At 46.8% G+C, this 22,036-nt stretch overlaps 7 protein-coding genes across 7 annotated transcripts; 1 reads left to right on the forward strand and 6 right to left on the reverse strand.

The window, feature by feature from the left end:
* Positions 1-693: 693 nt before the first annotated feature.
* pld2 (putative phospholipase D (PLD)) lies at positions 694-4,810 on the reverse strand (the record flags this gene model as incomplete). Its single annotated transcript, XM_023236929.1, has 6 exons — positions 694-1,380; positions 1,430-2,307; positions 3,286-3,930; positions 4,003-4,146; positions 4,206-4,500; positions 4,784-4,810. The coding sequence occupies 6 exons, from the start codon at positions 4,808-4,810 to the stop codon at positions 694-696; spliced, it is 2,676 nt and encodes an 891-aa protein (XP_023091720.1).
* A 4,553-nt stretch (positions 4,811-9,363) lies between these two features.
* AO090102000203 (uncharacterized protein) lies at positions 9,364-9,858 on the reverse strand (the record flags this gene model as incomplete). Its single annotated transcript, XM_023236930.1, has 2 exons — positions 9,364-9,805; positions 9,851-9,858. 2 exons carry the CDS (start codon positions 9,856-9,858, stop codon positions 9,364-9,366), a joined length of 450 nt encoding a protein of 149 aa, XP_023091719.1.
* An 888-nt stretch (positions 9,859-10,746) lies between these two features.
* AO090102000202 (uncharacterized protein) lies at positions 10,747-11,166 on the reverse strand (the record flags this gene model as incomplete). The annotated part of the gene is made up of 1 exon (XM_001822378.3): positions 10,747-11,166. One exon carries the CDS (start codon positions 11,164-11,166, stop codon positions 10,747-10,749), a length of 420 nt encoding a protein of 139 aa, XP_001822430.3.
* A 146-nt stretch (positions 11,167-11,312) lies between these two features.
* Positions 11,313-11,833, forward strand: AO090102000201 (uncharacterized protein; the record flags this gene model as incomplete). The annotated part of the gene is made up of 2 exons (XM_023236931.1): positions 11,313-11,367; positions 11,481-11,833. 2 exons carry the CDS (start codon positions 11,313-11,315, stop codon positions 11,831-11,833), a joined length of 408 nt encoding a protein of 135 aa, XP_023091718.1.
* A 5,241-nt stretch (positions 11,834-17,074) lies between these two features.
* On the reverse strand, positions 17,075-17,833 carry AO090102000199 (uncharacterized protein; the record flags this gene model as incomplete). Its single annotated transcript, XM_001822376.3, has 1 exon — positions 17,075-17,833. One exon carries the CDS (start codon positions 17,831-17,833, stop codon positions 17,075-17,077), a length of 759 nt encoding a protein of 252 aa, XP_001822428.3.
* A 342-nt stretch (positions 17,834-18,175) lies between these two features.
* On the reverse strand, positions 18,176-20,098 carry AO090102000198 (MFS transporter; the record flags this gene model as incomplete). The annotated part of the gene is made up of 8 exons (XM_001822375.1): positions 18,176-18,217; positions 18,273-18,543; positions 18,598-18,793; positions 18,843-18,884; positions 18,935-19,266; positions 19,321-19,340; positions 19,395-19,661; positions 19,718-20,098. The coding sequence occupies 8 exons, from the start codon at positions 20,096-20,098 to the stop codon at positions 18,176-18,178; spliced, it is 1,551 nt and encodes a 516-aa protein (XP_001822427.1).
* Positions 20,099-21,044: 946 nt separating this feature from the next.
* On the reverse strand, positions 21,045-21,670 carry AO090102000197 (DUF3712 domain-containing protein; the record flags this gene model as incomplete). The annotated part of the gene is made up of 2 exons (XM_023236932.1): positions 21,045-21,238; positions 21,388-21,670. The coding sequence occupies 2 exons, from the start codon at positions 21,668-21,670 to the stop codon at positions 21,045-21,047; spliced, it is 477 nt and encodes a 158-aa protein (XP_023091717.1).
* Positions 21,671-22,036: the final 366 nt, after the last annotated feature.

Below are 22,036 nucleotides of genomic sequence, written 5' to 3' on the forward strand. Positions count from 1 at the left end.
AAGATTGATAGGGCCCGGACAAAGAAAAGAAACCAGGACAGGAGATGACAGGTCAATGCTAATTCGGGATCCAGTGAATGCATTGACTGGCCCACGGCCTCGGGGCGTTCTTGATATTGTTCTCGACGCGGGGGCCAATCATGATGGCGGGTTCCCGAGGGTGAATGGGGAGATCGTGGCAGAGGCGGTATTGATCAACATTGCCGTTCTTTCTTCAGTGCACCTCGGTGAATGCAGTGGGTTATCTTGACCCAGTCAGATTCCTAAGTTCGGTCTTTAACGCAGAGCATCCAGCGGGTCCAGATCCCCGTATCTCAGTCGGCGGCTTCGCTGTCCCGCGGCACGTGGCCCACATGAGCCGCTATACAGATACCTACTTTCCTATTTTGGACGCAGCGAGGAGGAGGGAGTAAAATGGTGGAAGGTTCCAGTCAGTAGTTCGTCCGGGAGGAACAATCTCGGGCCATTGCGAAAAGGTCTGGATATATTGTTGTTCCAAGAACAATATGAGAGGATGAAAGAGCCTTGGCATCAAGAACCGGGTTTGGTAAGCTATGCATAAAAATAAATGGTTCAATAAATGAACGACTGAATGGATCAATATTCCAAAAAAAAAAAAATTTAAATTCATTTAGTTAGAAACTCAATGGCAAGAATCCAGGCAAACTACCAAAACAGCGACATTAGCTAGAATCATGTGTAAATCGGCTCCGTGATATCGTTCAATGCCAATCCCGACTTCGCAACGTCCTCTTCAATCAAGAACATCAATGGCATCTCCACCAGCGTGCCCTTGACCTTACTGAGCAGCTCCTTGACCTGTCGAACGCCCTCAGGACCGCCCGGGAAGTCATCGCGCACAACGTGTCCATACCGATAACGGGAGGGTGGCGAATCCTTTTCTTCGCCGTACGCTTGCTTGTCCGCCTTGTCGAAGAAGTAGCCATAGAATTCCTTATACGTGGACCAGTTGCGTACGCAGTCATCTGGGACTGAGTGGAACACCTTGCGGAATACCTCAGTGTTCGTGTGCGCCCGGCTGTTCCACAGGTTATGAAGAGTATCCGCCAATGGGTCGGCCACAAGCCGGCTCTCAGGAGCGTCAAAGTTGAACTCGTTAGGCACACCGACCGGCTCGAAATTAGCATCGGGGCGCTCGTAGTCCTGTGGCGGTAGAAGACCAAGGTGCTTGCGGAACAGGTAGCGACGTAGGGAAGATGCAAAACGGCTAGCTGTCCAGGGCTTGCCGTTCATGGTGGACTCCAGAGGAGTATAGTCCTCAATAATAATAGCAATCTCAGAATCGTGATCACCAAGCTGAGATCGGTCGTTCAAGTTGGCAGAACCGCACACAACCACGCGGTCGTCGGCAATCATGACCTGTGCCGTTAGTGCATGAATTCAATACGGCAAGGAAGAACAGACATACCTTCGAGTGAACGTAGAGTTCCTCAGTGACAAATGCGTCAATCTCGGCCTCAGGAGGGCCATCCCAAGGGACGTTACGGATATCCTCTCCATTAAGCATGTAGCACGAGCTGACACTGTTCCATCGTCCAGAGGCTGTCTTGGCACCAGGAACCTGGCGAGCACCCTGCTGATATTGCTGGAAAGGAGCCGTGGTATCGAATGCGCTACGGGGAGCGGGAGCTCCTGGACCATAGCCACCCTGTCCAACCACATTGACGTCGTGCTGCTTGCGAGCATCTTCATAGTCGACACCACTTCTCTGCTCGGCTTGCACGAGCGGACCGCTGACATTGATACGGTCGTAGTTACGGAGATTGTAGAACCGGATATACTCCATGGGGTTGTATCCCGCATCAGAAACCAGCTCCAAGATACTGCTTCCCCCGCGGTTGATGCAGTTGTACTGGAACTCCATAATCGCCCGGGTGCCGAGTGAAGAGTCATCTGCCAGATCACCAGCAAAGCAGGGAACCGATGGAATCACCACAATCATCTTCCACTTCTCACCGGCACGCGCTGCCCGCAAAATACGCTCGACAATCGCAGCACCGATCTGGTTCTTGACCGGCTTCTGAGCGTCACCAGTAGCTGTAATGAAAAATTGATTCTCGATATACACAAAGTGTTGACTGTTTCGGATGATCGCAGCATACGCATCGGCAATTGAATGTTCGGTAGGTGTGCCGTTGCTCCACTTAGAGCAGCTACGAACAATTTGACAGCACATATTTCCACGAGGCTGGGAGGGATGTCCGAATGAGCTCAGGCGATCCTGGTACTGATGGACTTGGCCAGCCAATTGACCACGAAGAACATTCGAGTACTGAGTGAACTCGTCTCGGAAACGACGAGGGATAAGCCCCGAGCCCCTTTCCCTGTCACCGTGTCCGCGCGTGCCCTCGTAATGATCATCAATGCCACGTGTCTGAGAGTGCGACGGCTCTTGGTTTGCGGGAGGAGTGTAGGCTGCGTACTGTGGTGGTTGCCCTTGTCCTTGAGCGGGAGCTTGAGAGTGTGCCGGCTCCTGGGTCGGGGGAGGAGGGAAGTATGGCGCTTGGCTTTGTCCCTGGACTTGCCCCTGAGTTTGCGTCTGAGAATACGACGACCCCTGAGTTTGGTAAGGAGCATAGTAGGATGACTGGCTTTGTCCTGGTGCTTGGGCCTGTCCCTGAGTTGCATTTTGGGAATGCGACTGCTCGTGGGTCGAAGGAGAACCGTAAGCTGCGTATTGTGGTGGTTGACCTTGTCCCTGACCTTGTCCTTGAACGGAAGGCTGAGCGTGTGATTGCTCGTAGGCCGAAGGAGAACCATAGGCTGAGTATTGTGGTGGTTGGCCCTGTGCTTGAGTTGCATTTTGAGAGTGTGGCTTCTCCTGGGTTGGGAGAGGAGCATGGGCTGAGTATTGTGGTGGTTGCCCTTGTCCCGCTTGCTCCTGGATCGGAGCGGAAGCATAGTATGGTGCTTGGCTTTGCCCTGGTGTTTGGCCTTGGCCCTGAGCTGGAGTCTGAGATGGTGGCGGCCCAGGGGGTGGTGGTGGGAAAGATTGCCCAGTGTAAGTATAGTCTTGGGTGGCACCCGAAGACTGTGGAGCACCAGAGGCAGGCTGATGGGGGCTAGAGGTAGCTTGATTATTTGCGGTGGAGGCAGTGAAGTAGCTTGAAAGGCCAGGCTGCGGCGATGTTGCCGATTGCTGGTAGGCTTGGTTACCTGTTGCCTGTGCCTGGGGCTTAGTCGATAGATTCGGCTGTGGTGACGCCGGAGGTTGCTGGTAGCTAGGTGCTCCCTGGCTGCTAGTGCTAGGCCGGGGAGATGTACTCTGCTGTTGCTGAGCACCTGGCTGCTGTGGGCGGTTTGACGAGCTGGGACGACCGTACAATGCGAGCCTGGAGTATCTCGCATCTTTGCGTGAATCATACTTCGTATCGTAGATAAAGTTCCAACGTTCGATGAAGTGTCGTCGTAAATCCTCCACGACATGGCCGTGCAAGCTCACGGAGATATCCGACCAACCCATGCGGGAGGATGTCTTTCGGTCAAGCTGATTCTTCTCCCAATGGGCCACATCCTGGAAATCGAGCACCCTGGCATTGTTGTAGTCTTGGCCTGGGAACACGCTCTCGTTTACGTCCTCCGGGTGGACATCGGCGAGTGCGTGCTGGTTTGTATCCCAGCGGCCAAAACACATATCTAGACCTCCCATGAATGCAATCCTGCCATCGATGACGCAAAGCTTTTCATGGTGTGCCCAGTAGAGGACAACATCATCGTGCATGCCGTAGATGTTTTTGATGGCATCTCCTGACATTTGGACGAGACTTTTCGCATCCAATGCCAAGTTGTGAAGAGACGTAGAGATATCGTCAGCCAAATTCTGACGGTCCGGCAGATGATCAGGATGGCGGAACACGGCAATATTTGGGTGGAGATCTTCAAGGCAGTGCTTGGTATGATGAGAAGAGACTACTCAAGTGAGCACTATTAGCATGAAAATCGCCAGAAGTCATCTTGTTCGAGGTAGAATGTTGTACATACGAGTTAATGCCTGAGTGACTTCCTTGTACACGATGATATTGACCTTTACCCCACGTTGCGCTGCTGACTGCAGCATCCGATCCAGTCGGTATTGCTCATTCTTTGTGGGAGGTCGTCTCAAGTAAAGCTCGGGAGAAAGCCACCCTTTGAGGGGTTGTTAGCCCAAATTCAAGTATGAATAACCCGAGGACAGAGGGGCTTACAATCTAAGATCCAGATTGATTCTCGCGCGCTCTCTAGCGCCTTTGAAACGGCGTAGAAGTAGGTACACCCGTCCACATACCACTTGACGTCGTTGCCCTGTCGATCCGGGGCGAAACTGCCGAATCTGTGCTGCGTCTGTGGCTTTACCTGTCCATATTCGGCATACGCCTGTGGATCGAGTGCGGTTCCTATACGCTGACCGAGATCGGTTCCGATTTCTGCAACAGCGCCCTGGATTTTACCAAATAGCCCGGAGAGCTTATCCTCTTTGGGAGGCTTGCCCTGAGGTTTACCCTGAGGCTTGTTAGGATCTTGATATTGGGGCTCAGGAGGACGTCCGTATGTGTTCTGAAATGAGCTCTGCTGGTTGTTCTGGCCCTAATGGACGTCAGCCTTGCGGTATCATTGGCACATTGGTAATGTAACTGGCTTACACCGTAGTAATCTTGGTTGGATCCTTGGCCTTGAGACTGCTGGCCTTGAGACTGCTGGGGCCTGGGAGCTCCCTGGCGCGAATGATGGCTCTTGTAAGTTTCCTTGAGCATCTTGAAAGTATCTCCAACGAAGCCCCTCGTACTTTCACCTTGACCGCCACGAGTCCCATCTTGGCCGTAATACTGGCCGTAGGCCAGGTGGTCGTCTCGGTTGGACATGACCGTCGCTCACTATCTGCGACTCGGGTGGAATAACAAATAAAAAGGATTGACAGATGCTACACAGCAGGAATGGCAGAAAACCTGCAGAGAGCTTTACAGTAAAGAAAGACGAGAAAGCGGATGGGGGGTTAGTAGTATTTAACCAGAGTGAGAGAGATGCAAAGAGGATCAAGCTGAGCGTAATTAATTTAGTCCCGCCCATTGCCCCGCCATTCCGAGACAGCAGCTGAATGGCTCATTCCTATTAGGCTGCCACTTACGGCGTAGTGTGGGCGGGTATCACAGTCACCACCGGAAATCCAACTCTCCAATTAAATGGCGCAGTAATATTAAGATACTCATTGTTTCCTATTTTCCCGAACGGTAAATCCATGCAGACGAAGATCTGGAGTGGTGGCTGTGCATCCCACTTGCATCGAGTACTTTTGTTGAAACGAAGGGAGAGGGAAACATGTACTGTACTGAGTCTCTGACTACTGAGTAAACAATACCCCACATCTGACCAGATCTATTTATGGTCCCGCAGTAAGGAACGTACCGTATGGTAAAAGCCATGCACGCCATGATGTCACGTTATGCATCAATATGTGGCTGAGCCGTAGGGCTTACCTGTCATCTCATCCATCGCTGCCTTCTAAAGACGTGGCTCAGTCTCAAAACAATGGCCTCATATATTCCCACCGACTGGACTCGAACTCACCACTTCGAAAAAGGAGAAAAGACGGCTTGACCGTAGACTTCCTGACTTCCCGCACCCCCGGTTCAGCAGTCGACGGGACCCACCCAGTACACCTCACCGCAAATCCTAGAGAACCCCCTGGGAAATCCCTATTGCGTGGAGCAGAGCAACGAGGTGCAACATTCAATATTGCTCTTGTTCAACTACCACTTGGGGGTCAGGTAGCTTCTATAAGCCTGACAGAAATAGTCTCTTGAATAATTCATTTGCCTTTGCTAATGCTCCTATGAACCTTATCTTATCTTGAGTTTATGGTGTTTTAGATCTGTCACGAAGGTCTGTTGCCTGCCTGTAGAAGCGGATGACAAAGGCCCAATGTATAATTGCTTTTAGCATGTCTGGGTACCTTACAAAAGGAATAGATATCGGCCCTTAATGTGGAAAACATCATCGAGGCACAAATGAGTCTCGCAACCCATACGTTTGAGAGCCGTTTCGGCCACGTTTCCTCATGACAAAGTGATCGGCATAGAGTGGATGGCGTAATGAAACAACCACTACTCGGGGACAACACTGTGTATAATAAAGTCACGTATGGAGTAAGCATATACAGACCTCTTTCACACAGCTCCGCGCCAGGTACATATGTTAATAGCCTGTTCCACATCGCTACGTCGAAAACCAGGACTGTGACCGAGGCACATTGCCTTGCTTACCAGCGCTAGTAAAGTTAGCTACCAAGTCACCACCAGAGGAAAGGATCAAACAGAAGACTCACCAACTATCAGAGCACGGGCGTTGACCGCCGACTGGGAGGAGGAATCGGTCATGTTTTTCGGGGGCCGAACAAGGAGGCGCGTATCTCTTTCTTGCAAGTAGTTCGCCAACTCCTGGACGTCAAACCAATCTCCGCCGATTTCTTTTAGAGCCTGCGGGTTGAAGCTGGGTAATGGGCTATTACTGATTGACTGTGGCTGGCCAAGCGCAGATTGACATTCCGTTGTTTGACTTTGAGTCGATGGTTGCCCAGCATGGCTGGGTAGGCAAGACGGGACCTCCTTGAAGCTCATGTACGATCTCTTGTTTAGCCTAGCATGCAAGGCGCTTCTGAAGATAGATGTGATACTTGCCCTAGTAAAAAGGGATAAAAGTAGTCGAAACGGCCTTTTCAAGGTAGTTAAAGGGACGGACGAATTATCAAGTATCAATAACCCCTCGTAAAGACAGGCAATCCTTAATTGGTTCGTGAAGTCTGATACTTCCATCATAGCGACATCGCCCGGTTTGAAAAAGAATAGGCTGCTAGGATGATATCTCAAAAAGCATGGTGAAGGTTGAACTGTAGAGAGGGATGGTGGGCTTTCGATCTCAGATAGAGTTGAATGACCCGGTGATATCGGTGTTAAAGAGGAGAGCAGAGGGCTTTCATCATGCGTGGCAGTGTTGAAACTATCTTCATCCCCGATGTCCTTTGCCGAAGATAGACATATCTGTACCGTCTCCCGTAGATGCCTGGCGAGATCAGGGCGTGAGGTGAGAGCCCCTGACTGGAACAAAGTATCACTGAATGTAATTACCGCCTCGCCCATCTTCTGAGCTGCAGCCTCCAACTGTGCAACACGTTTGTGTAGAAACTCAACATTGGCTTCTTTACGGGAGCGATAAGCCCTTTGTGCCAGGCGAACCTGTGTCCGTCGTCGCTGTAATGCGTGAGCATAAGTACATTCACAACCGGGGAAACTAAAAATAAAGCGTTGACACACGTCTTTCTTATTTTTGTCCATCCTTGTTCCAAGAGCTTTGCGCGGCCGCCCACGCTTCCTGGAAGGAACTTTGGCTGTCTTCGCGCTGAGGTTGTCATGTTGCAGGGATTGGACTTCAGGGTCAGGCATCAGGCACAGGCTGTCATTGGTGACTGTCGGCGCATCGTGATTGTCTTCGCTCATTTTCCCGTATACAGAAAATACTGGGATAGTGGTAATAGGGTCACTGAGGCCAACCGGGCCTGAACTTGGGATCGAGCGCTCAGCAGCTGAGCTAGAGTAGAGGAGTAAAGATATTAACAGCTTATTGTTCTCTAAAGAAATGCCATGGCACAGTCACGTTTGGGACTCGAAACTGGGTTTGTAAGAGCCCTAGAAGGAGAATTAAATTCATTTGAGGAAATTCCGGACCCAACATAGTGCAGAATTTTGCAGAATTTTAGACGCCCAGTCGATTCAAGTATACTGCATTTCAGTAATCTTTTCTCTCGGCTTTGGATCACTAATCCCAATATGTTGCTTTCACCTAGCCGAAGGATGAGGCTTCTTTAGTGGCTGAAGCAAGGATTAGGCTTTAATCTACGGGGCCACTGACACCCGGCTGGGGTATTGGTAGTTTATTTAGGGCAAGCCGGAGTCTAGATCACCCCCAACTTGCGCGTTTCGGTTCGAAGAGTTCACCAATCAACTGCCCCAAAAAGCTCTCAACGTATCATAGCGAGTCATGGAGCCAATCAATCTTAGTGGACAGTGATGCACTACAACCTTCGTCTCTACCCCCTTCGTCTCTACCCCAGGTTGTGTTGACTCATGAATTTCCTTAGCCCCACCCGCCATTTCTCTTCTATCCATTTTAACCGATAGCTCATGTCTGGTAATACATATACATTGCTCCATATCATCGAACGCGGAACACGCAAGGCAGCTTTGCGCAGAATCCGGGCGTGCTTCTCAATGCATAACTACAGGACCTGTGGGTGGTCTACTAGGAGCATCAGCTGTTGATACGCCAGCTGTGTTTTGTTTGCCCGTAGATGTTGTACCATCACATAAATGAATTTGGATATAAAGTCTTGAAGGGTTAAAGTCAGTGTTAGCACTCTTCCCGCTGTGGAAATTACCTCACTATTGTCATGGCAAAGGTCGTTTCCCACAATAAAATATTGCTTGAGAAGAGCTTTCCTTTCTATTCAGAGAGCCTTTATCGATTCACGGATATCACTCTTAGTTCGTGGACACTTTCCAACGGTCCGGTGGGTTGATGCACTGCAGTGGTATGAGGTTAGCCCTAGTTGATCACTAATCATGAAAGGCGAAGAGGGGATATATCCGATGATCTCCATCATTGATTAGATTAGTCCAGTTCTCCGATTGATTACGTTTGGCTGATGCAATTCCTGGCTTCCACTCGATAGTGAGTTGCCGTCAATCAACTAAGATTCTAGTAACCCACTAAGCCCTAAGTATTAATCCTTAAGGTAGATGTTTAGGTTTCCGCCCATGCCACAGTTGCTTTCTAGAACAATGGCGATCGGAGTATGTTTTCTCCACTTGCATGTACAATTATTCACTGAACGACTGCGAAGCAGTCTTGGCAGATACGCGCCTTGTCCAACGAATTGATTCAATCCTTAGTACACTGCGCTGGGGAAGTCGCTTGAAGCTATCTATATCATGTAGGGTTGGAGACCATGACATGGCATCCCAGCCCCTTATAGATGTTGGCTTCAGTCTTCTAGCTACTAGCTTCTTATATGATTCATCCTTAGCCAATTACCTAGACGAATAATAGCTGGACTGAGATACAGCTTAGTAGAACATAGATCTATAGGATGAAAGGTGTTTTGATCTACATTTGTTACAATTCTTAAACAAGGATGAACGAGGGAAGAATGGAGAAGCAAGAATTGGTTAGGACATAACACATTAAAGACTCTGTAGCACAAGGCGCGTTTATTGAAGATCTGGTAATGTTACTCCTGGATCCTATCAAGAATATCTTTCTCGTCTTTTCTTTGTTATCCCCCTCCCGCGTTCGTCACAAGAAGAAGGCATGGTATCAATGCGATGTCCCCGAAGCTAAGGATAAGTATTCCACCAGTCGTTTCAAGTATCCGAACAGCCCCGGCCATTCGTTCCCTTCCAACTCTTTGATAAGTCTCGACCATGCCAGCTGATGCATTGGGTTCAACTCTTCCAACCATGTCAGGGCTCCCGCGTCACCCATAATGCACAATCGTTCCAGGTACACGTCCTCTATGCGGAATTGCCTTTCGACAATAGGAATAACGATATCCATCATATCTTTCACAGTTGGTTCCACTTTCGGGTCGTTCTGACGTAGCTCAACCAGAAACTCGTCAAGGTTACCAGAACCACCCAGGCCACCCAGGCCACGACGATCTTTGAACTTAAAAGTGTAGTTCCGTCTTTCGGCACGCTCAAAGGCCCGGCGGACCGCTTCTGTGCGGTCTGCTTGTATCTCGATGATGTCTTTGCCCCTGTCGTCATGTCTTGAATCATCCCATGCGTCAAGAACTGCGTACCAAGGCATTATAGTATAAAAAGCCTGAGTTGTGATAGTCTCTCAGTTGCTCTTGAGATACGTAACGTATTGGGTGATTTCAAAGAGAGACAGAAAACGGCATGAACTTTGAGAGTCTAGCGTACAATATATGTTCGCTTTTATATTTTCTTCTGTGCTCTTTATACTGGCCTCCTGGGTGGCAAACATATTCGTTTGTGGAATATCCCTTTGAAGAGGGCATATGAACCAGTACATTTCCACATATCTTGATATATAAAATGACAATGTAAGTGCAATATTCCTTTTGTTGGAGATATAATAAAGTCAATTTCCGCGTTTAAACCCCCAGGCCGGTAACAGGCAGGGATAATGGATTAATGTGCCGGTGCTAAATACGCAATGTAGTGCAGATCGGAATAAAAAAGTATAGATCAGACGCCCCGAGCTGCTCGAGTATTGAACGTGTAATATGAAAAGCAAGAAGTTAAACCATTCATCAAGTTAACCTAGTCGCTTCTAATTTCACAGAGGTTTCTAGCATGATTGCATATTCCTAAAGACAGGGAATGGCCCGCTGGGCCTGTTAAATCAATTAGTTCCGCGGGAGCCACCATGCCAAGGTGAGCAAAGTCCTCTGGCTTCTCGGAGTGACGAGAAACATTCTCCGTAGGTAGGTATGCTAATGGTAACTCTTGGAGCTATGTAACTGGGTATTACTCCTTGTTGCTAGGATTTTCACAGTGACAGTTATGGATATTCTGGCTGGGTGGCTGCCATGGTTCTAGTGGCGCGGCCGTTCATATAAGTACCATCTAGGACAGCTAAAAACGCCATAGAATCACTTTACGACTGCTTATAATTGATAGAGAAACACATTCAGCTTCGCTGCCAAGGCGTATAGGAAAGTGTAGACGCCTATAAAGCTTCCTTCTCTAGTTGTATCACCCTTTCCATCATCTCACTCGAGAATACGTACATGAAATCAGGGAACCTCTTCAGAACTTCATGAAATGACTGAAACTCTCTGAGAGTAGAAACATGACGGGCGGCAAATTGCGCAACAATAGTCTGCAATGTAGAATTTGCAGGAGTACGCGGCCCATAGACATACTGAATGAGTTGAATAAAGTTCGTATCGTTCCACTCATGTATGAGATTTGATACTAGCCTTTTCTCGGTGAGGTCCTTAAGCCCTCTGATGGCGTACTTGTTAGCTGTAACATGCATCATAGCATTGGCATATTTAGGGAGTGCGGGACCTTGGTCTTGGTATCTCTGGGCTTCAGTGGCAAGCTCGTGCTCGTCATAGTCCCCCCTGTAGAGATAGTCAAGCATCTTTTTGATAACAAAAGGATGATCGATAATTGTGATCTCTTTTGATCCGTCCATGATCACTTTTTCGAAGACGCTAGACTGTGGACACACAATACAACAATGTGTATTAAAGGTTGACACTCCACAGTTAATCTTTAGGTCCGAAAATGCCCCAGTATCTCGGATGCTTTGTCATGTTAGCTACAATTCTGTCAATAAAGGGTAAACTTACTTTGATAGCAACGAAAGGAGAAAGCTGGATCCAGTGGCTACATTTTTGGTGCAGACGGTCCTCTCCGGTTGAGGAGGAAATATGGTTAGCCTCGGGCTTTGAGGTTCTGGCCCTGGCCCTGGCTCTGGCTCTTGTGCTTGTTCGGGCTCTGGTTCGAGTTCGGGTTCGGGCTCTGGTTCTTGGACTGGTTCAGGCTCTGGCTCCAGTACCGGCTCTGGCTCGGCCTCAGGTTCAGGCTCTATCTCTTGTGCCGATTCGGGCTCTGACTCCGGTACTGGCTCTGGCTCTGGTGCTGCTTCAAGAACCTCGACAGGACCCTCCGCTATAAGCTCCGGTGCTGGGGGAGGCCATACAAAATCCTTCCCAGGAGCAGGCAACCCTTTGCTGACCAGCAGTCTCGTTCGTTTCTTTTTCATCCTAGGATTGAGCTTCTTCCATCCTTTATACAGTGGATGATCAGACAGTCTAGCTGGAGATAAAGGTTCAGGATCAGGCGCTGCCACTAGTTCAGGTTGAGGCTGAGGCTCGGGGTCTGGCTCTTGTACTGCCACGGGTGATGCAGGTCGCCCCCAGCAGTCCATAGCAAAGTTGCTGCCACTCGAAGCAACATGGTCTTTGATATGGTATCCGAACACGGAGGAGGTATTCAAGGGGTTGGTAGATCCCCATCCATGTCCATTTTGTGATGTGCTGTTATTCATAACTATCAAGAATAAGTAGGGCACGAATAGGAGAACAGCTTCTGGGAAAGCCTTCCGGGAAAAGAGCTACTCGCACGATGCGACTAAAGTTGCGATACAGATTGTAGAACTCCGGCAGCACACTGAAACCGAGGGTGAAACAAAAGTTGAACAGAAGGAAAAGAGAGAGGTAGAAAGTGATAACATAGCGGCCGTGAGTATGAGCATCAGGACCATGACTCGCGTGGTGAGTCTGCCACGTCACAACACGCGGGGTAAGTAATAGCTATCATGCAAGGCTCTACCGTCCGGCACATACAACGTAAACATAGGAGCTGGAAACATATGGCCGGCAAGTGTTCAATTAGCCAAGCCGATCACATCTTGTGAAGTAGAGGTCCTCTGTACGGCTGTCTATTGCATTGTTAGCTCCCCCTAGTAGTTCTATCGATGCTCCAAAGGGAGGGATTTACTGGGAGATTTCGCAAGATTGTAAGTGAGTGTATAGAGCTTACTGGATTACTCAGCTACTAGAGGGGTGTTAATAGGTTTGATCTTAGACGAACTCCTGCTGAGTATTTCAGGTTTGAACATTCCACATTCTCAGCCTGATATAGTCAGTAACATGCCAAGTATCAAGAACATGGGGATTTTGACCGTGAGCTCTCGGTGTTTCTGGGTGTTTGATTAGGGAAGGAGGGGGGTATTCGAATCGATTTTCTTTGAAGAATAACATAGATTGATGAATAGCTGGGAAGAGAAGGACAAATCAGCTGCCAGATTCTCCGGCTTTAACATGCATCGTTTATAGCACACAGTGTTAGGACAAGGGAATTGTGAAAGCAATGTCTTTCTAGAATTTGCCTATAGTATTTGAAAACCAGGATATGGATATTAGATTGCAGAAGAGCTCTAATGCTACATCTAGAGGAATACTGTCAGAAACAATAGTGGAGTCAGAAAATTTAAGAAGAAGAGCGAATGTATTGTCGTTCATGGTAACTAAACGGGCAAACAAAAAACGTCATAACCAAGCATCACACAATTCCTCGATGTCAACAATTATCCTTCATATTATGTCCCTTTCGAATGGTTGAAGTAGCCATAAGACTTGCGGTTTCAAGCACCGGGATATGGTAAACTCATATCACTTAGAACTAAGTTCCAGTCTCCTCGAGCGACATCGTAGTGCATTCATAGCTCTTGATGTCTTGTATCAATTCCTTTTCCATACAGAGGGATGCATATCTCGGCGTTGGTTCACCCCAGCCCTCTGCCCAGTCTTTCAATCTTAGCTCATAGTCATGTTTGCTGTTTATAGAATGTATCTGCCGACTGATGATCAGTCGCCCACGCTCGAGAAGCGAATAACAATCCTTTAAGAATCCGATATTTTGAAGTCTTTCTGCTTCCGTGGGATTTTCAGACTTGACCCTCCGAGCAAACTCAGTTCGAACACGTGCAAACCAAGGCATTTTGCCTACCTAAGTGTGGGCACTTCGCTGCTTTTTGGCTATAGAAGTTCATTCGTTGTTCTCGTGATCGCAGACTGAAGATGGGTTTTGATCTCAGCCAAGAGTGCTAATGTCTTAAGAGGTTTTCTTGGACGATGTACAGGAGAGAAAGTACATAATAAGAAGACTTTAGGAAGATATTGTGCGGTGACTGCAAGTGAGGCACACAGTGTTAATTATGTATATACCGTCTGGTCACAGATAAATGGGAGCTTCAGATTGCCAGCCGTGGGTGACTCCTGGAATTTGCATATATGACCATTCCTACCCAGATAAATACCAAATGTCGGTAGACAGTCTCTCTGTAACAGATTGTTCTTCTGGGATCTTAGTTTATGCGAAGCGGCATTCGCAGATTTTCCACAACTACGTGGGCTTTTCCATCAGTGCATTTATATAACCAGCGAGAATACAGGCACTCCTATATGTGTTGTCTTCTAACCGAAGGAATAGAAGTGTATCCGGGTATTGCCAATGGTTATTCTGCTAAGCCCCTGGCCCAATGCCCAATATCTTGCCTCGACTGGAAATTGCAATACAGCTCTTGTACTTTGAAGGACATAGGAAAGTGCCTTATCACCTCTCAGTCCATCTTTCATCAATATGTTTCATACTACGTTAAAATGAATCGGTGATTGGAAAATGCAGCAGGATTGTTCCCACCAGGGGACAGGTTCACGGTTGAATGATTCGGGGATTACAGGTCAACGAAGAATGAGGTCCTAGATTTATTATTACTGGAATATATGGGTCCTCTACATTGCAGCTGTCGTATAACAATCACAGCGACATGTGAATTCCCTGTAGCAACTTAGAGTCTAGTGGAGCCACAAATCTCGAAGACCTACCATACAGTAAATGCAACGATAACCACAAATGTTCACTTTATCTTTACTCCCCAGTCAAAAGTATTTTAAGACACATATTTGTTAGCCCCAAGATTCCACAAGATACAGTCCTTCTTCGAATCAGTTAACATGGGAATCTTAGTACCAGCTGCGTAACTGCATTTATTGATTAATCTCCGCGAAGACCATTGTGAGCCCGATCAATACAGAGCTCCTCAGGTTCACCTACCATGTGCTGGATAGATGAACTTCCATAAATCAATAATACTATTAGCTAGAAGTTACGAGTTAATGCAAAACAATGTAGTTTGGTTTGGCCTTATCGGCCCTTTTCATTTATTTTTTATTTTTTATTTCTATTTTTTTTTTTTTTTTTTTTTTTTTTTTTTTTTTTTTTTATCTTTTTTTGATATATCTTTTCTGGTACCTCGAGTAGCTGTCGAAATGCACACAGAGGTACTTGTTTTCGGCCTAATACACCCGTGTATATGGTAAACTATGCCACCAGGTCTATCAAATCGTCTTGCAGAGCCTCTAGACGGTTTTCCAAAGCATGGACTGACAAAGCCAGAATGAGGTCTTCATCACTTGATGATGATGGAACTCTTTGTCTATTCCACACACCGCGTTCACCATATAGGGGGCACACATAAACAGTAGTGCTATCCGCGTCTGGTGGTACTGCATGTCTGTCAAGGATCTTAAATGTTCCGGATTTAACGAGCTGATGTATCAGCTTCCAAAAATCCGCATCCTTCTTAGGTACCCTGCCCTGCGAATCGTGGGGACTGTCTTTTTTCTTTTCGAGAAAGAACACCGCACATAGGTTCTCGTTAATCGGATTATCCATTTTATGTTGATAGATAGGTAGTGGTGTTTGAGATGGTGATCTAAAGTAAATATGAGTAGATGGTTGTGATTGTAGGTGGAAGGACATATGGGAAGTGAAGAGGGTATTTATACTAAGCCGTTCCTGGACTGAATAGACTATCTATATGGGTTCCTGGACTGAATAGACTATCTATATGGAAGATGTCATTAGTTGTTGAGTTTCCATATGATGAGCCTTTGGTCAAGCAGAAGACCAACCCAGTGATGTAATATTCTATACTGCAATTTTGAATGGGCTATATCCCGTCTATGTTGATTAGTAGAGTGCCACAGAGGCTGGTATAAAGAAATGCTAGACAACAGGAGTAGGTCCGTCCCACTCTAGGCTCTTTCCATTGTACAATTGCAGATAAAGAACAAGGAGACTTTCTTACGAGGATTTTGCATTAGGTACTTCCCTGAAAGGATTTCAGAAAGGTTAAGGAATGCTACTGAATTATTGTTGGTTTCATACCAATTCTCTATAATGAGGCTTTTGAAGTTCAGTACAACGAGACTTGAGACGATTATTATCCGGCTACAATGCCGTACCTTGCTTATATGTGGGAATTCAAACAAATGGATCTGTTGTAAAAGTCCATTATATTGATGGAATATATCTAGATGGACAAAGGGCTTCTGAAACAAATCTATGTCAAGGCATGTGCCTCTTTCCTTTTTACCGAGACCGCATGAGGAGACTATATTGCGAGAGAGGCAATGCCAGCAACTGGAGCGGGACTTGGGAGTATTTGGTAGGAGGGTTAGGTATCTTGGAAAACAGGCCTCGAAGTTCTTTTGTCCATCACGGCCAAGGAGAAAGCCCAAGCTTACTGCAGGGTACTTGGTATTATACTTATGTATAATAAGTGGTGATAATATTACCATAGAGAGGTAACTGCGATAGCTCTAGACGAACGAAGTGAAAGGCAGAGACTCCCGTATTTTGATCCAGGAACAGTATAGAGCAGGTAGGTTTGATACAAGCAGAAGTGCCTCTGAGGATCATTGACACTAGGTTCTTGACCCTTTTCCTTACTTCTTTTCTCCCCTTGTTTCTATTATTCAGTATCCTGTGTAAATGTTGGATAAGGCTGTAGCATCCGGGTATAGTCTTCACCACGCAGAGATTAGATTTCAAGACAAACATCGGCTACTTTGTTGGATTAATAGGCGACTTGGTATGATACTGCCCAAGGATAAGTGCCTTCCGCAGACTAACTACAATTGCAACACCGGACGCACTTCATGCCGTACTTAGCTTTAGTGTCGTTTAGAGCCAGAGATGTGGGTTATATATCTTTGCCTTTGTTACAATGTACCATTCAACGTGAGTGGGTTAGATCGTCTAGTTGGCACTTGGGTGAATAACGACATCAAGATGAAGTATCATAGGGTTACCATCTTCAAAGGGTCTTGCACACTGGGAAGAATTTACACTTGAGGGCTCTTGCTGGACGTGAATGGACCGCTTTTGTTCTGCTAATTTTAGCTAGTCTTTGATATAGTAATAGCAATACGTGATAGTAACCTTTGACCCAGAATTCCCATATCATCGACTGAAAAGAAAAGCAAAAGAGTTTGCGACCATAATGATCATACAAGTAATGAAAAGAATCTTGTTCCAGTTTTGCTCAACCACCGCCTCTCCCATCCTCAATTTCTAATTCTTCATTGCCCAAAGGAAAGAAAATAGCAAGTACCAGCATGCTTAGAATACAAATACCAGCAATTTCGAAGGATAAAATGGTCACTGTGAAGACCACAAAATGCCGTCCACCCAGCTCAAGCCCCTTTGGAACTGCTAGCCTCCTCAGGCAAATCGATCTTGAAAAGATCATCGATTGCTTTCAAGAGAGTCACTTGGACCCCCTCAAGACCAGCCTCTACAGCGGTCTTGAACACCTTTTCAATCACGTCCCACTGCTTCTGATTAAGTTCCATGATGTTCTTCCGGGCCGGTTCAAGAGCCTTCCAAAAGCTTTCCAAGATCTCGTTTTCGGTTGGCTCACTCCCACTCGAGTTCACCAGAACCGACATGGTGTGTCCATCTTCGGCCTTGATTTCATCCTCGGAATATAAGGTCGTACGGTGAATGATCTCCCACTTTCTTTGTATGATGAGACGTCCACAGGCTTGATAAAACATCATGTAGCCGTCTTTACGTGCGACATTTGCTGTGACCTTTGCGTAGCAGTATTTGCCTAAGTCTTCTTTTTTTGCTTCGGGTTGTTTGCCTTTGCCTTTTTTTGTCTTGTGGACGATACGTGTCGTACTTGGTGGTGCGTGTGTAGATGCGTCTCGGGGCCATATCTGGCTTTCTTGAGGGACTTGGGAAGGAGTGTTGTGTTGTAGTAATGGAGTGGATATGGAATAGAGATAAAATGTTATTGGTGATAGATCTAAGACGGGATTGATTTCTGGGAGGTTTGTATGTCGGATCATTTTGGGCGTAGCCCTCACGCTGAATGATTCTATAACTGGATCGCGACTTCTAAATTCGTCGAGGGTGGTCGTTGAAGCATTTTTAGAGCAGTATCCCATCGCAGCTTCCTTGCGATCTGATCAGGTAGAGATCAACTCTTTAAGGGTTATTATTATAGAAATAGATTATACTGTAACATGCAGTTTGATATCTCAACGCTAGATAAACAGGGTTCCGTTTTAAAGCGACTCTATATGCCCCTCAGTTCAAGGCCACTTTCGGGGTAGTTCGGTAGGGAGGAGACAATTCCTGGTACGTATACATGACAGTGGATAGAGGTTCCACTGATGACGGCATCGTCTCAACACCCTGACCGTGTCCAAGAATCATGCCCTCCTTCCTTTCTATACAATAAGATGTTTCTTGTAGGGTAGTCATGCTTTGTATAGGTGGTAAGGTGCCTAGTTCGCATACTTGCTCCATGAGCGGAGTCTTTTGCCGTACTGATTTGTCATTCATTAGAAACGTTGGTCTTCAAGAAATAGCGGGGCTGCTTACGCGTTCCAAGATAAATGGCAGAGGAACCATAGCTATGGATATGAATCCTAGCGTACTCGACGCCCACCCAATACCCAGTGACTGCAACATCCTTGGGGCGGCTAAAGGTAACGCTCCGCCGAATGAGCTTCGGAAGAATGTGTTGCCGGCGAATACACTTGCCACATATCGTGGGTAAGACTCTCCTAGATAGTTAAGGATAGATTGGAAGGTCAGGTAGAATCCCGGTGCGAAGAAGGCTGTACCGACGATAGGGACGATCCAGTGTACGCTTGTATCGTTGATTAGTGTCTGGTCTGCGAGACGCTTGTTATGATGGGCTTACCTTTCACGAGAGGTCCATGCAAACATGAAGAGACAAACTGGGATACAGATGGCCCCAACCTGTCCGGGGACAAGGCGGGCTTCGGGCTCAACGATGGCTTCTGGTTTCGCAACTCGTGGCTGGTAAGAGAAATATAACCACAGCACGTATGTAATGACAGACACGACTGCGCCGACAAGGATACCGAAGAATGCAACTTAAGGGAGTGTTAGTCTAAGGCTGGAGGAGGCTGGAGGAATACTTACGGCCTTGTTGAATTGCGGTGAAGTGGTAGATTCCGTCAAAAACTAAAGGGATTGTAAGTAGATGCAGAGAGGTTCTTCGCATTGTGACATACCGAATGGGAAAAATTCAAACCACAAGTAGAGTACCCCGTATATCAACATAGTGTGCATATTAACAAATAGGATGACCGGATCCATGCAAGATAGCTTGAAATCATCCATCGTTTGCTTCACTATGCGTATCGCAAGGTTAGACTGCGGGGTGTCGATGTCCGCTTGGCTTTGGTAAGCCGGATTCCCTGTCTGGTCACGGAGCCGTTGTGCTCGACGAAGAAGGATATTCGAATACAACGTCTCAGGTAACAAGAAGAAAATAAACACGGTAGTGAAAGCTGTGACTCCGGAAAGAAGCCATAGAGTTGCAGTCCATGTCTTCCAACGCTCTCTAATCACAGATTATCAGTATGGGGTTGCCATGTAAGGAGACTTGAACACGCACATTACCAGTGTCCCGAGGATCTATCATGCCGCAGTAAGTAAAAGCACAGAAAGCAAACTGGGTGATTTCCGTACCGGTCCTAAAATCGGCCCACAAACTCCGCTGACTGCGTACAATGCAATGGCATACGGAATCTCGGTGGGTCCATATACCTCCATCAGCGTAGCACCGCCTACACTAATCGGCGCACTCCCAATGAAGCCCCCAAAGAATCTCAATATAAGGATAGTATGCAGGTTCTTCGCTAGCGCAGTGCCTATGTTAAACAAACAAAATGCAAGAGAACCGAGGACATAGACTGGTGTACGTCCGATAGAGGGCAGGTTTGATAATGGTGAAAGCTTAGGTAGATCCATTGTTAGTCTATATTTGACACCAAACAAGTAAATACACGTACAATGAGTGGCCCAATGCCATATGCAATAACAAAAAGCGAGAGTCCCAGCGTACCCTCCGCAGTGGTAGCGCCAAAGACCTCTTCAATCCGCGGAATGCTTGGTGTGAAGATTGCCGACGCCGCATAGAAGCTGAAGTTTAGCAGCATAACATCCACCATCACGACTGTCTTGGCTAACGTGGGCCAATTTCTGGGCATATCCGGATCGTTGGGCCCGCTGAAATCGATCAATACGTGGCGAGGGGCTTCAGGGCAAGAGGAGCTTGAACTGGTAGTTTCTTCATGCTTTGGAATATTAAGATCACGATGTGGAAATATCTGGCCATTCGAGGCAAAATTCAGTAACCGGCCGAACGAGCTTTCACGAAGTAAGATGTCCATCGTTAAGATGTCGGGGATTCACAGTTCACTCTCTGTGTTGCAAATGATAGAAAAAGCAGCGAATGAATGAATACTTATGCTATTACTAGGATCAGGAAATATATTGTTCATTTATTGACTTATTTCGGTGTACTTGTCAAACGTTATATATGCACTGGTTGAGAGGCGATCAATACATTGATCAATGTCTCTGTTCGGAATTCCGAGGAGCATCCGTTTTTCGTCCAATAAGACTCCACCCTTAAGTCCTATCTCCGTACCCGTTCCAGCGGTAGTCGGAATTCCGTGCATACTGCAGTATTAAGCTTAGAATGCCTGTATGCTTTGATCCAACCTCTCCTTGACATACAAATTCTAGAAGTATGCCGAGGTATGAAATCAACTAATCTAAAAAATATCAAAGCTGAAGATGAACTATAGCTGCAGCCACCCTACCCCTTTAGGAGCCTTCACGGCTAAAGCTATATTTATTATTGTCTACCCCGAAACATGACGCCCACGGCCTGTGAACCGCAGAAGGCAAATATGAGTCTTGGTAATACTAACAGCAATCAAAAGAGAAAAAAGGGAAATAATCTCTCGAGAAATGACACAGGAACAAAACATTCTATCACCCGCCTAGGATGTCCGAGACATAATCAAACAAGTTAATCGTTGTCGATGCCGAGATTGCCTTGACGGCCGCTGTAAAGTAGGGAATTTCTTCCCCATTGTACACGCTCCGATTGCCGTGGATACCGATCGTGACCTTTCCATAGTTGGAATTACTACTCTCCCATAATCCCTTTCGTATGAGAAGTTTTATATCTAAATCACCAAGCACAATCGCCGTGGACGTGCCGTTCCGAAGAGTCAGGTCCGGGATGTCAATATACCCCAGGTTCGAGTCATCTATGGTAAGATTGAAGCTGACGGCACCCTTCGTTGACCAGGTTTTAGCATATATTCAATCGGTGAAAAGAAACGTTTCATCCGTTAAAAGCTTGCTAGTCGGAGTGGAATCACAACTTACCATTTCAACACTAATTGCGGCTGGGGTATTGAAGACAATGGTGGCGTTTACATTGTACCCATCGTTTGTACGAGGATTTATAAGATCAAGCTTGGTAACGTTGAAAGCGTCGTCACGCTTCATGAATTCTAGAATACGACAACTGATTAGTAGGATTATAGCATATGCCGATACATACTGACTAACCCTCAACGTTTAGTCCTAAAGTGAAAGCCATTAGCCGTCTACTGATACGCCGTATGTCAAACGTCGGAGAATAACGTATGTAATAACGTACCTGGCAAAGTCACCGTTTTATGAATGTCCAGATGGGCAGTGGGCAGTGCTTGCACCTTGAGGGTTGGCTTTCCAGTGATCAGAACTGAGATTTCTTCGCTCCTAACTGCATCCTCAGCCAGCTTTGAGAAACAGCTGACACAAGACAAGTCCAAGTCCTGGTCAATGTCGAGACTAGCATCGTTTCTGAAGTCGATGCGGGGGAAAGGGAGAACAGCAAAGGGAGTATCAGACCCCGAGTAGTGCATGGAAGCATCAAACTCAGACAGATGCCCACTACCCATCCCAACATGGAACTGTTGCGATTGCCGCACATGGAACGAGTTTGGCGTCGGATTTGTGATAGACAAGCCGTCGAAGTCGAACGTGTACTTATTGATGCGATCATTGGCAAAGCGAGGAACTCCAGCGTAAACACTTTTTGACCGATTAACTGGGATCTCAGAACGTACTCAGGAGTGGAGCTCACATTGGAAGGACAGTGACCAAGACAACACAGGCTAGACCGATCAGATATAGCCACCACCATTTTTTTATATGGGCCTTCCATCTCTGAAAAAATGTCGGCTTTGGAACAAAAGCGCTCTCGTTCTCGTTCTCCTCTAACTTGAATGAGCTTTGCTCAGCATTACCTTTTGACATATTCAAAA

This window comes from Aspergillus oryzae, chromosome 4 (assembly GCF_000184455.2).
Source record: "Aspergillus oryzae RIB40 DNA, chromosome 4".
Taxonomy (NCBI): Eukaryota; Fungi; Ascomycota; class Eurotiomycetes; order Eurotiales; family Aspergillaceae; genus Aspergillus; species Aspergillus oryzae.